This window comes from Lycium ferocissimum, unplaced genomic scaffold, assembly GCF_029784015.1.
Source record: "Lycium ferocissimum isolate CSIRO_LF1 unplaced genomic scaffold, AGI_CSIRO_Lferr_CH_V1 ctg19301, whole genome shotgun sequence".
NCBI lineage: Eukaryota > Viridiplantae > Streptophyta > Magnoliopsida > Solanales > Solanaceae > Lycium > Lycium ferocissimum.
Window position 1 is genome coordinate 1,168 of NW_026718332.1, and position 11,508 is coordinate 12,675.

Sequence of the window (11,508 nt, forward strand, 5' to 3'; positions counted from 1 at the left end):
CAAGCATTTCTCTGCAGTGCTAACGAACAACCCATCCAGGATTTCCCTACTTTCCCCCGTGGAATCCTTTGATCAACAATTGCTTATGGCTCTCCTGTCATTATACATCTTGCCACCCATTCGACCAAGTTTGCCTATGACTCTAACGCCCAATCCTAAGGTTAAAACGAAATCCAATAATGAATCTGGAAATAATTTTCTATGACAAAAGAAGCAAACCTGTAGGTGGCTCAATGGTTTTTTTAAGAACACCTTTTGTTCATTAGGATCTTTTCGACTGCTATTATTGACACAAGCCTAAAATTCCCATTACTTGAAATTCTTATCGAGTTCTTATACTTAACTTCCAGTAACTACAACAACTTCTAATGTGAAAAAGACCTTTAGTTGGATCTGTTTCTACTAAGTTCAAGTGGAAGGGTGTAATATAATTGAGCCCAAAAGTTAGACTGTAAGGGCAATTATAACAATTCCTGGTAGTTAAAATAGATGACCGAAGCATGCCCAACAGTTAATATTGGCACCTAAAACCATTCTAATTGATAGATCAATCACTCATGAAGTTGCATGTATGTAGTTAATATCAGCTCTGTCTGAAGTTTTCCTGGTAGCTTTAACTCGCAATATGTCTTGCCGGTCTTAGCCACCCATTCAACCACGTTTACCAATGACTCCAACACCCAATCATAAGGTTAAAACGAAATCACATAATGAAGCAGGGAATATTTTTCTATGATAGAAGCATCAAACCTGTAGGTGGCTTAATGAAGAAGAACATCTTTCCGGTTCATTACTCTTTGTCTGACACTATTAATTTTCACATCACATACCTCTTGCTAAATTTTCTTCAGCTACCTGACATCTTCCCAGTCTCTTGTACGACTTCCTTAGGTGGATACTGCTCAGTTACCATCTTCAACGGTACAGGATTCCTGCAATGGATACCCAAACAGCAGATCCCGCACAACAATTTCCACCAAAGAAGTGTCCAGGTAAATTCCCCTATTTGCTTTAGTAACTTTACTACTTTGTTGTTTATCCCAATTTAAATCCCCTTTATCTTTTCATATGGTTATTGTTCTACCTCGAAGCCCCATAGACCTGATGTGCCCGACCATCTCACAATTGCGGATTCAATATCTGAGAAAAAAATGGGAACAACTGAGAGACCAACTTTATGGAGGAGTTCTCAATCATCCCATAAACACAGAATGACTCCGCATATATTTGTTACTGTATCAATTATAAATTATAATATTACATGTATTATCTCTTCTGATGACCAGACCAGAATTCAACTATAGCTATTATGGGAGTTACAAAGCTGGAAGCGAACAAGCTAAATATCCTCAAGGTAGCAACAATCACGACACAAAGTAGCAGTATATTGAGGAAATGAAAAACCCTGCTATTTTTACATTTATTTTTGTCATTTCATAATATTATTTAAAACTCCAGTTACATTTGTGGCATTTTGATGTATAGTTTACGAGACAACAATATCTACAAGGCTCCCGCAGCGAAGATATCAAATTAATCATTTCTGCAGCCTGTTACTTATTTAGTTGGATTTCCAACCAATTAATGTATGAATAAAGATGATCTAATAAAGGGAACTCTATTGTCTTTATGTATTTTACGTATCAATATTTGTCTTCTTGGTTTCTACAATAGATCATTATGCATTAATACCAAATCGCTCTTTTTATGCTTTTGCTTATTATATATAAGCGGTTGTAGTGCGTGCAATATGTTAGTGCCTCCATGGCAGAGCAGCGGTAAAAGAATTTTATGATCAAAGATTTAGTTACTGTGATTACCAGTTAATCGCGCTTCAAATTCTACTCTTTGCCACTAAGTATTGGTTTCATTCTTTTCCTTATTCCAGTTATGTACTCTGTTAGTAGTGTTTACCACCAAAAAACACTATCCAGTGGTGGATTTCCAGTCTCCCAAACTCAATATCCAATTTCCGTCAGTGTATCCTTCATAGTATTTTGCACCCAAACATACTACAAACAGATGAATAACTTAAACCAGAAAACACTACTAACGCTTACAAATTTAGAGTTAATGTTTGTCTTCACAAAATCTCTATGTGAATTTTGTTTATATAAAGTACCCTTTTTGTGTGCAAATATTATTTCCCACATCAAACGCTTCTTGGTCAACGTTGTTCAGCAATCAGACATCCTTCCAGTCTCTTCAATAACTTCCTTATGTAGATTCTGCTCAGTTACCATCTTTAACCGCACAAGATTCGTCTGATGTATACAAGATTTAGCTCGCAATATTTAAGACGCACACGATTTAACCCGCAATATGGCTTTCCGGTCTCGGTGTTATTGTAAAATTAGTAGCTTCTAATTTCTCCGCCCATGATACAAGACTAAGTATTGGTTTCATACTTAATTCCTAATTCCAGTTGTGTAATCTGTTAGTAGTGTTTTCCACCAAAAAAATGCTATCCAGTGGTGGATTTGTTGTCTCCCAAACTCGATATCCAACTTGCGTCAGTACGTCCTTCGTAGTATTGTCACCAAAAACTAATACAAACAGATTAACAACTTAAACCACAAAATACTACTAATGCTTAGAGATTTAGAGTTAAGTTTTGTCTCCACAAACTCCATGTGAGTTTGGTTTTTCTTCAGTACCATTTTTGTGTGCAAATATTAATTTCCATATCACACGCTTTTGCATATTTTTTATCAACAATCAGACATCGTTCCAGTCTCTTCTTCGAATCCCTTAGGTAGATTCCACTCACTTACCATCTGTAACCACACAAGATTTGTCCGATGTATACAAAGAACACAGATCCCACACAACAACTGCCACCAAAGAAGTGTCCAAGTAACTTTCCCTCTAGCTTTAGTAACTTTACTAATTTGTTGTTTATCCCAATTAATATCGCATCTATCTTTTCATACAGTTATTGTGCTACCTCCTATATCTTATAAAAACCTGAGAGTTTCGACTCTGCATCCCTCACCAGAATTCCAAATTGCTAAATTAAAATTATTTTATAAAAAAGAGTAAACACTTATTAATGCCATCTTCTTACAAATTGTGGCTTGTAACGATTCTGTTTTTCCATTATTGTAGTTCATAGTGCAGATTATAATTATTATTACATAGTGCAGTTTTTAATGCCATCTTTCTCCCTAATTATTATTACTATTACTATTATTAGAATTATTATTATTATTAAACTTATTATTATTATTATTAGTATTTAATAACGAACAATTATTAAATAACAAAAACAAACAAGGCCTAGCTAGGCCTAGCCGTTTGCATATTGAAGCCCTAATTAAATTGTAGTGAAAAGCCCCCATAGATTTGAATGTTCCTTTTGTCTTCACAAGCAACCATAGACGACATAACGTCTAACAACTCTTTATGTGTCTTTCACAAGAGGTTGCACCTCTACAAACCATTGCCACTGTTTCAAAAAATTCAACCAGTGGTTTGTATATAAACCTTCCAAAAACGTTGTCTGGTCAATTTCTCACATCCTGTGCTCTCCTTCAAACCTTGCGACTACTTGTAGGCAATTTCTGACATCATCTTCTCTCTATTCATTCCATTGTTATCGAATATGGCCTATTCTCTTCTTTCAGAGTTGCATCCTAATAGGGATGATTGGATGGTGAGAGTCCGAGTTTGTCGAATGTGGGAATTCATTAATTTCAAACGAAGCAAAGATCTGGTTAGCCTAGACCTCATACTCATCGATGAACAAGTAATATACGATTCCAACTTTTTCATACATGTATTTTGAAATCACTTATTGTAAAAACACTTTATGGTTGTGTTTTATCAGGATAATCTAATGCACGCTGTCATCTGGAAGAATCAAGTAAACAGGTTTCGGGATAAGTTGAGTGAAGGATCGGTCATTATTATTCGGAACTTCAAAGTTACTGACAATACTGGTGTATATAGACCAGTGTCAAGTAATTTTAAAATTACTTTCCTTCAAATAACTATTGTCCAAAAACAACAGGAAGATATTGTTCGTCTTCCTGTAAATGGATTTCAATTTATTCAACCGGACATGATTCAGTCGAGGGTGAATAACAACACCATATTATCAGGTATCCTTATTAACATCAAAGCTTGGTCATCCGGCTTTCAAATAACAAAAGTAATTCTGAACTTACCATTTCTCCCAATTCATGTTGCAGATGTGGTAGGTTGCTTATGCGGCATCGGTGACATAGAGAGTGTTGGTTCAAAATGGAAAAAGAGAGACATCGAGATTCTTATTGATTAGTAAGCCACTTAACTCATTTAAGTGCCTTGCGTTTGGTCTCTTCATAAAATATAATTACTTTCCCGTTACATTATTTTTTTTTGAGATTTGTTATGCATATGACATTCTACATGAATCATAAGGGTTTTAATAGTAAAATATTTTGTTCTTCTTTTCCATGTATAGCTCTGTCAAATCAAAAGTCACCTTATGGGAAGAATGTGGTGAAAAATTTGATCCGTACTTGTACAAGATGAATTTGGACCATACATAATCATTGTTACTTCAACCACATTAAAAGAATTCCACGGTAACTATTTTCGATTTTAAGTTACTTCCTGCATTTTTCCCCAGTAAACATCTGACCTAATCATAAAGCGGTGTTTTTTTGCATTCTTTTTTTACAGGAGAAATTACTTTTGCAACCACGTGTGCAAGTAAAATATATGTTAATCTGAAAATTGATTACATCAACTCTCTAAAAGAAAAGTTTTCCAACAAATCTGTTGGGGTGGAAACTCTACAAAGTGCTAATGTTGAAACACTTCCAATAGAGGAACAAATGTTTCAGAATAGGATGAGCATTTGTGAATTGTTGGAATCGGAGTGGAGCATTGATATTCAGGTTATTAAACTATTTATGCTGGATTCTGTTTTGGAAATTAGAAATCTATCACAATAATCTACTATATAATTGGGTTGTTTTATAATTTAGGAATGCATTGTTACGGTCTGGGCCAAGATCACAGAAATTGACAACTCATTCGATTGGTATTACATTTCGTGCAACTTTTGCCGTAAAAAAATCAAACCTGCAAATGGTGTGTATACATGCCCCACTTGCACAACAGATTGCAAGTTCCCATTGATGAGGTAAGAACGCAATAAATAATGTAACTTCCATTTTAAATTGCTGAATAACCTAACATATTGTATAAACATAGGTTCAAAATTCACATTTGCGTGGCAGACAAAACTGGTGGTACAACTTTAGTACTGTTTAATGCTATTGCCGAGAAACTGCTCGACACATCTGCGCACAAACTGGTAAATCGGCTTGCATCGGGCGATAATGGTATACCTTCCCAAATAGAAAACCTTTGTGGCAAGGAGTTTGTGTTCAAGCTCAAACTCAACAGTTACAACCTTAAAGACGGCCTTGAAAACTTCACAGTTATAAAGCTTTTCCCACCAGACGAGGAATTGGAATTGCAACACACATTAGCGAAAGAGAAAAAGGTAACGTTATATACAGTGTTTCACTATGTCAGAAGCATTACATGTACACTGTGAATAAGATCCCCGATTGTTTCTTATCCAGGGTAAAAACATAGTGGATGATGTTGATGAACCCGAAAACCAGAAAGCTGAAGGATTCAACAAGGGGAAGGTAATTTACTCTACTATTTTGTTGCAGCAAGTTGTTTGTAACAACTAAATTTACATATGTATGATAGATATGTGATTAAATTTCCTTTGGAAAAATAACCAGGAACATGCCTCAGCCAATGACTTTGACGACGTAGTGGAAGATGACCTTGACAGTGATGGTGTTACGAGTACGAACCAACCAAGTACATCAACAAAACTTCGGCGCAAAAAAAATTCAGGAACCTTCTACTCCATCTTTGGATAAGTTGGAAGAATGGAAAGAAGACCAACACGCTGCTGAAGGTGTTACCAGATGGACAAGAAATTTCTACAAGAATCGGAAAGAAGATTCTTAGATGACGATGATTAATGTTGGTTCGGGGCCCAAAAAAAAAAATGTACTATAAGCTTTTTTTGTAAAAAATAGTGACTTCTATATGTAAACATATTGTCCTGCGATGCCTGATGGCCGCTTGTATCTGTTTTTACTTAAAAATACATTTTCCCCGTTGTACCTATCATTGCATTACAGAAATAGATAATGTTTCACATGACGGCCTGTTTCTGTTTTCCTTTGTTAAATGACACAACCTTTGCACGGGGAAGGTAATTTACTCTACTATTTTGTTGCAGCAAGTTGTTTGTAACAACTAAATTTACGTATGTATGATAGATATGTGATTAAATTTCCTTTGGAAAAATAACCAGGAACATGCCTCAGCCAATGACTTTGACGACGTAGTGGAAGATGACCTTGACAGTGATGGTGTTACGAGTACGAACCAACCAAGTACATCAACAAAACTTCGGCGCTTGAAAAAAATTCAGGAACCTTCTACTCCATCTTTGGATAAGTTGGAAGAATGGAAAGAAGACCAACACGCTGCTGAAGGTGTTACCAGATGGACAAGAAGATCTTCTACAAGAACTATTCGGAAGAGAAGATTCTTAGATGACGATGATTAATGTTGGTTCGGGGCCCAAAAAAAAATATGTACTATAAGCTTTTTTTGTAAAAAATAGTGACTTCTATATGTAAACATATTGTCCTAACATATTACTGCGATTCACTGTATAGTTTTTACTTAAAAATACATTTTCCCCGTTGTACCTATCATTGCATTAAGCAAATCAGATAATGATTATTCATGACGCTCGTTTTGTTTTCCAATTGTTAAATGACACAACCTTTGCACGGGGATGTTCTATAAACTTAACTGTAAATTTGAAATCTGCTCCTATGAAGGACTCTCTTCATTATTCTTCCTTATCCATTTAATTGTTCATGTTCCAATTACTTGAGTTTTGATTTGTTTTTCCCAAACTGTTTTAATAATCAAACAGCATACCTTTTCACCAGTATTTGAATGGTAGAAAATGGACCATATGAAATAACAATAAACTACTGGAACATCATCCATTTAACTGAAAACTACAGGAATGAAAAAACAATTGCGGACTTAATTTAATAATCTCTTGATGTCAGCCATTATTATTGAACTGTCGGGGCAGAAACACAGAACCTCTATGGAGTAAGTCATTCCCGAACCAAATTCGAATATAGAAAACACCAAAATGGTGTATACAATGCCAAGTAAAAAAAAGGGATGCCGCAAAACTGTTTTATTCAACATAGTTATATTACATATAAGGAAACACCCGAAAGGTGTATACATTGGCACGATCAAAGAACAGTTCTCTCCTACGATATTCTATGCAGTTACATCTTTTGAAATTCATTTACTAGACAAATTTATCGCATCATATTATTTACGTTGAAATTACTGATGCACCACTAAAGAATCATTCTCTCTATATCTCTTAAATAAAAACTATACATTTTTATTGTACATATTCAGATCAAGTTTTAATTCAAAGATGTAAGTACTATATCAAATGAAATAGAAGTTGCCAATTCGCGCATCTTCTTCATATTGTGAGACTTAATATGGACACAATAAGGAGAGAAGTTGAATTTATTTCACAAAAAGCGTATATAAATACCAATAACGAAATCAAATAATACCACATCAATCTTCATCATCCATTATGTGATTTTGACCTTGGTGTCATTGTAACACCCATTGAAAAGAAAATAACAGATTGAAGCAGTTACCAAAATTTAAAAGTTAAGACCCAAAAGTCACAACTATTACATTCACTCACAATTTTTAATAAAACTTACAATTACAACCGCTGAAACATCCACGCCGTTCATGTCCAAGATTATTCATATGCTATATTTTTGGTGCACCAGTTCTTAAAACATCAGAGTTTCTCAGCCCTATCTCTTCATTCTTCTTCCTTAACCATTTAACTGCTCATGTTCCAATTAATTGTATTTTGATTTGTTTTTCAGTGACTGTGTTAGCATGACAGCAGTGAAGTTCTTCTTCTACAAATTCAACGAGGACAATTAGCAGACTACATTGCCATAAACGTGTCCTGTTTGTGTCATTTTACATATTTGAGGTTAGTGGCCAATTACAATTTATACATTTACACTATTCAATTTCTTCATAACAGGTTCAAGCCAAGAAAGTAAATAACCCCCATCAATCTTCCCAAAATAAGGTTAGTTCCTGCTTAGACGCCTTGATGTCCTTGGAATACCGCGTGCAAATAGCGCAACCAAGTTAAGGAGTTTAAAATTTCCAAATTAAAAAGAACCCTAACGGCACAACTATTACATTCCCTTACAATTTCTACTTTTAACTTTCAGTTACAACCGCTTAAACGGCCAACCGATTCATCTTAACGATTGTTGGCACTCAATATTCTTCCGGCCACAATTCTACTTCTTCTTCTTCAAATTCAAGTCAATTACACAGAAATAAGGAGAAAAGTTGAATTTATTTCACAAACACCGTAAATAACACTCATGTCTGTAGCAATAGACACCACTTCCACTGTCATCATCCATTATGTGATTTTGCATACACGTTCTTCAACATAAACTCTGTGTGTTTAAAATAAATATCATTATTGTCGTAGCCTTTCATCCTTGATTATATTAAGCACTGAGGCATTTTTAATAAAATTCATCAAACAATAGAAGTCCAAATTCAGAAAACGTGTACAACTACCAAATTCATTGTAGTACAACACACTACTGTTGCAATTGTCCTATAAGTCTTTTAGAATTTAGGCTGGTTTCCACACATACCCTGCGTATTCTGTTTCCATACCATTTCAATGCCCAAATGTTCCTTCTGTGTTCCAAAATTGGAAACATACACTACGCAGAATCAGATCCAAGATAGACAGTGTTTATTATGAAAATGACGCATGCTTAATCCATCGACAATAATATGCAGTCTAGAATCCCATAAAGGAGTCCCCTGCACGTCGCTTTACATATTTGAGGTTACCAACCCATTATAAATAATACATTTATGCTATTCAATTACTGTGAAACAGGTTCATGGAATTGATCTCAGACATTGTTCAAGAATTTAGTGCCTCCGCACATACTCCTCGGGAGATTAAACTTCTTCAGCAGCTGCTACCTGATTTAGCTCGGCAAGACAGGATGGTTCAAAACAAATGGAAGAGCTATTCAGCAGCAGGGAATTTTATAGAAAAGAATGACGAAATAGTCCATATCAATAAATGCAGATACATTTATGCCCGATTGAAGCGCAAGATCGCTTTAATTCGAAAAAAATACAAAGATCAACCACTAAAGAGAATCGATCTGGTTCTAAATTTGGTGGTAAGGTGCACCCAACTGATGAACTTAACAAATTCAACAAGCCGAGAAATGCTGATTCCACTTAATGGTATGTTTAGCACACAAAAGTTTTCTTTGTGCCAAAAATGCTTATATTGTTTATCAAATACTTTCACTTGGCAGATTCCTACAGATCAACTTGGAACTTTGGCACTCCATCGTGCACCTGCTAATATTGTGGGGCCATTTTATGGTGTTAGGAGCGAACGGAAAAAACAAGAAAGACAACACAACCAAAATTAAAAATTTGTTGTATGGAAGGACGTTTACGACTACCGTTACTGAGTCAACCACCACCCTATCTGAAATATCTTTTGGGGATAGAATCCGGACAATTGGGTATCAATTTTAGAAAAAACATAAGGGTTTATAACTCTATGTTTGCATTTACATCTATGGGAGGCCAAGTTGACAGATCTATCAATCGTTCAAAGGGCCCATATGTTTTCAGGATAAGTGGTCAAAATTATCATCACACTGGCTCTCTGTTGCCGGAAATAGGCAAGAGCCCACAGTTTTCCTAGCTCTATATATATGATACTGAAAATGAGATAGATAACAAAATGAATAGTTTGCTGCATGAAGAAGTTGATCTAAAAATTGTACGGGGGATATCAGAAATGCTAAACGAGCATAATATTCTGGTAAAATTATTTCGGATGGCAAGGGATAGATATAAACATCAATCGGAATCTGTGTTCGGCTTGCGAATCCTTTCAGACAGGAATAAAGATGGCAGACAATACAATGTACCTAATGCTTCTAAAGTCGCGGGTTTAATAATAGGTGATCTTACTGATGAAAACTTCCAGCGAGATGTTATTGTAGAACATCGGAATAACGAGCTTTAGAGAATCATAGATTTACACCCAAGCTTCATGTTTATGACTTATCCATTAATACATCTATATGGCGAAGATGGATATAGACTTGGAATTCTTTTGGAAGATATAATCAACAAAACTTACATCAGACAAAAATTGTCAATGAGACAGTTTTATGGATTCAGGATACAACAAAGGCTTAACGAGGGATACACTCTTCTACAAGCTAGAAGACTATTGCAGAAGTACATCGTGGATGGTTACCTGGCAATTGAGGAAGAAAGATTCCATTATATAAAAAATGACCAGAAAAAACTTAGGTCTAATCTTGCTTCGAGATTGATGGATGTTGTTGTCCAAGGAGATTCTGATTGTTCAATGGTAGGAAAACTGTCCTATTGGCTTCTACGCACACTGGGGGACCTAGATATAGGGCACAAAATTATCAAGATGCAATAGCAATTTCTAGGTGGGCTGAATATCCGGACTTGTTCCTTACTTTCACTTGCAACCCAAAGTGTCCAGAAATAAATGAAATGTTGTGCTTAATTGGACAAGAAAACGATGGTAGCCGGTTGGATCATATGTAGAGTCTTCGAGATAAAATTATTTCACTTGATGCAACATCTGAAAAAGCAGAAGCCGTTTAGAAAAATAATTGCTTGTAAGTTCCCAATATGAATAGTCTTCCTGATATTGTGGTTATCTATGTAATTATGCAATTCTTTGACGATAATGGATATCATAGGTTGAATAGTATTTTCAGTCGACAAATATTAATGTAACATAAAACAAAAAAAAAAAGGGAATGTTACTGACTCCTATACTATGATCCTTCGTTGTCCTCATTCATTGCAATTATTCATTGCACTAATAACTCAACACCACCTTCCTCTATTACAACAATAAATAAAAAGCAATCGAGAAGGGAAAAAAACCAAACAATTGAAGGGTAAATTTGCTACTGAACATGTACTTTCTACTGATGAAGGAAAGAACCATGTGTAACGACCCATTTAGTCGTCCGAAATATTTGCAACCATGACATCTTAGACCTTTTCAGTTCGCTAAGTATTTTCGACGAACATCTAGCCTAGCGGGACCCATTGTATGGGTAGGAATTAAAATATTGAAATCCGGGTTGGGGACCCAGTCAGGCCTCCCCAGCGACCACAACCCCTCTGAAGCGTAGGTGGGGTAGTGGTATCGAAAGCCGCCGGGCGGCATGGCGGACGCCGAAGCGGCGGCTGGGCAAGAAGTTGGTCGAGCGCCGCCTATGCAGTCATGACAAATAAATTCTTTTATTTAAGAGTTTATTT

General features: G+C 35.7%; 3 protein-coding genes across 3 annotated transcripts; all 3 read left to right on the top strand.

Annotated features, from left to right (window-relative positions):
* Positions 1-276: 276 nt before the first annotated feature.
* Positions 277-1,419, top strand: LOC132042937 (uncharacterized). The gene is made up of 2 exons (XM_059433448.1): positions 277-992; positions 1,092-1,419. Exons 1-2 carry the CDS (start codon positions 711-713, stop codon positions 1,302-1,304), a joined length of 495 nt encoding a protein of 164 aa, XP_059289431.1. The 5' UTR covers positions 277-710; the 3' UTR covers positions 1,305-1,419.
* Positions 1,420-3,604: 2,185 nt separating this feature from the next.
* Positions 3,605-5,950, top strand: LOC132042936 (uncharacterized). The gene is made up of 7 exons (XM_059433447.1): positions 3,605-3,715; positions 3,830-4,103; positions 4,669-4,886; positions 4,977-5,134; positions 5,206-5,500; positions 5,583-5,651; positions 5,754-5,950. Exons 1-7 carry the CDS (start codon positions 3,605-3,607, stop codon positions 5,895-5,897), a joined length of 1,269 nt encoding a protein of 422 aa, XP_059289430.1. The 3' UTR covers positions 5,898-5,950.
* Positions 5,951-9,056: 3,106 nt separating this feature from the next.
* On the top strand, positions 9,057-10,648 carry LOC132042938 (uncharacterized). The gene is made up of 2 exons (XM_059433449.1): positions 9,057-9,414; positions 10,284-10,648. Exons 1-2 carry the CDS (start codon positions 9,057-9,059, stop codon positions 10,646-10,648), a joined length of 723 nt encoding a protein of 240 aa, XP_059289432.1.
* Positions 10,649-11,508: the final 860 nt, after the last annotated feature.

Coding starts and splice junctions, on each gene's coding strand:
- LOC132042937 (XM_059433448.1), top strand. CDS start 711: ATGAAGCAGGGAATATTTTTCTATGATAGAAGCATCAAACCTGTAGGT. Junction 993..1,091: donor TCCACCAAAGAAGTGTCCAG/GTAAATTCCCCT, acceptor TCTACCTCGAAG/CCCCATAGACCTGATGTGCC.
- LOC132042936 (XM_059433447.1), top strand. CDS start 3,605: ATGGCCTATTCTCTTCTTTCAGAGTTGCATCCTAATAGGGATGATTGG. Junction 4,104..4,668: donor TAACAACACCATATTATCAG/GTATCCTTATTA, acceptor CTTTTTTTACAG/GAGAAATTACTTTTGCAACC. Junction 4,887..4,976: donor AGTGGAGCATTGATATTCAG/GTTATTAAACTA, acceptor TTTATAATTTAG/GAATGCATTGTTACGGTCTG.
- LOC132042938 (XM_059433449.1), top strand. CDS start 9,057: ATGGAATTGATCTCAGACATTGTTCAAGAATTTAGTGCCTCCGCACAT. Junction 9,415..10,283: donor AATGCTGATTCCACTTAATG/GTATGTTTAGCA, acceptor TATATGGCGAAG/ATGGATATAGACTTGGAATT.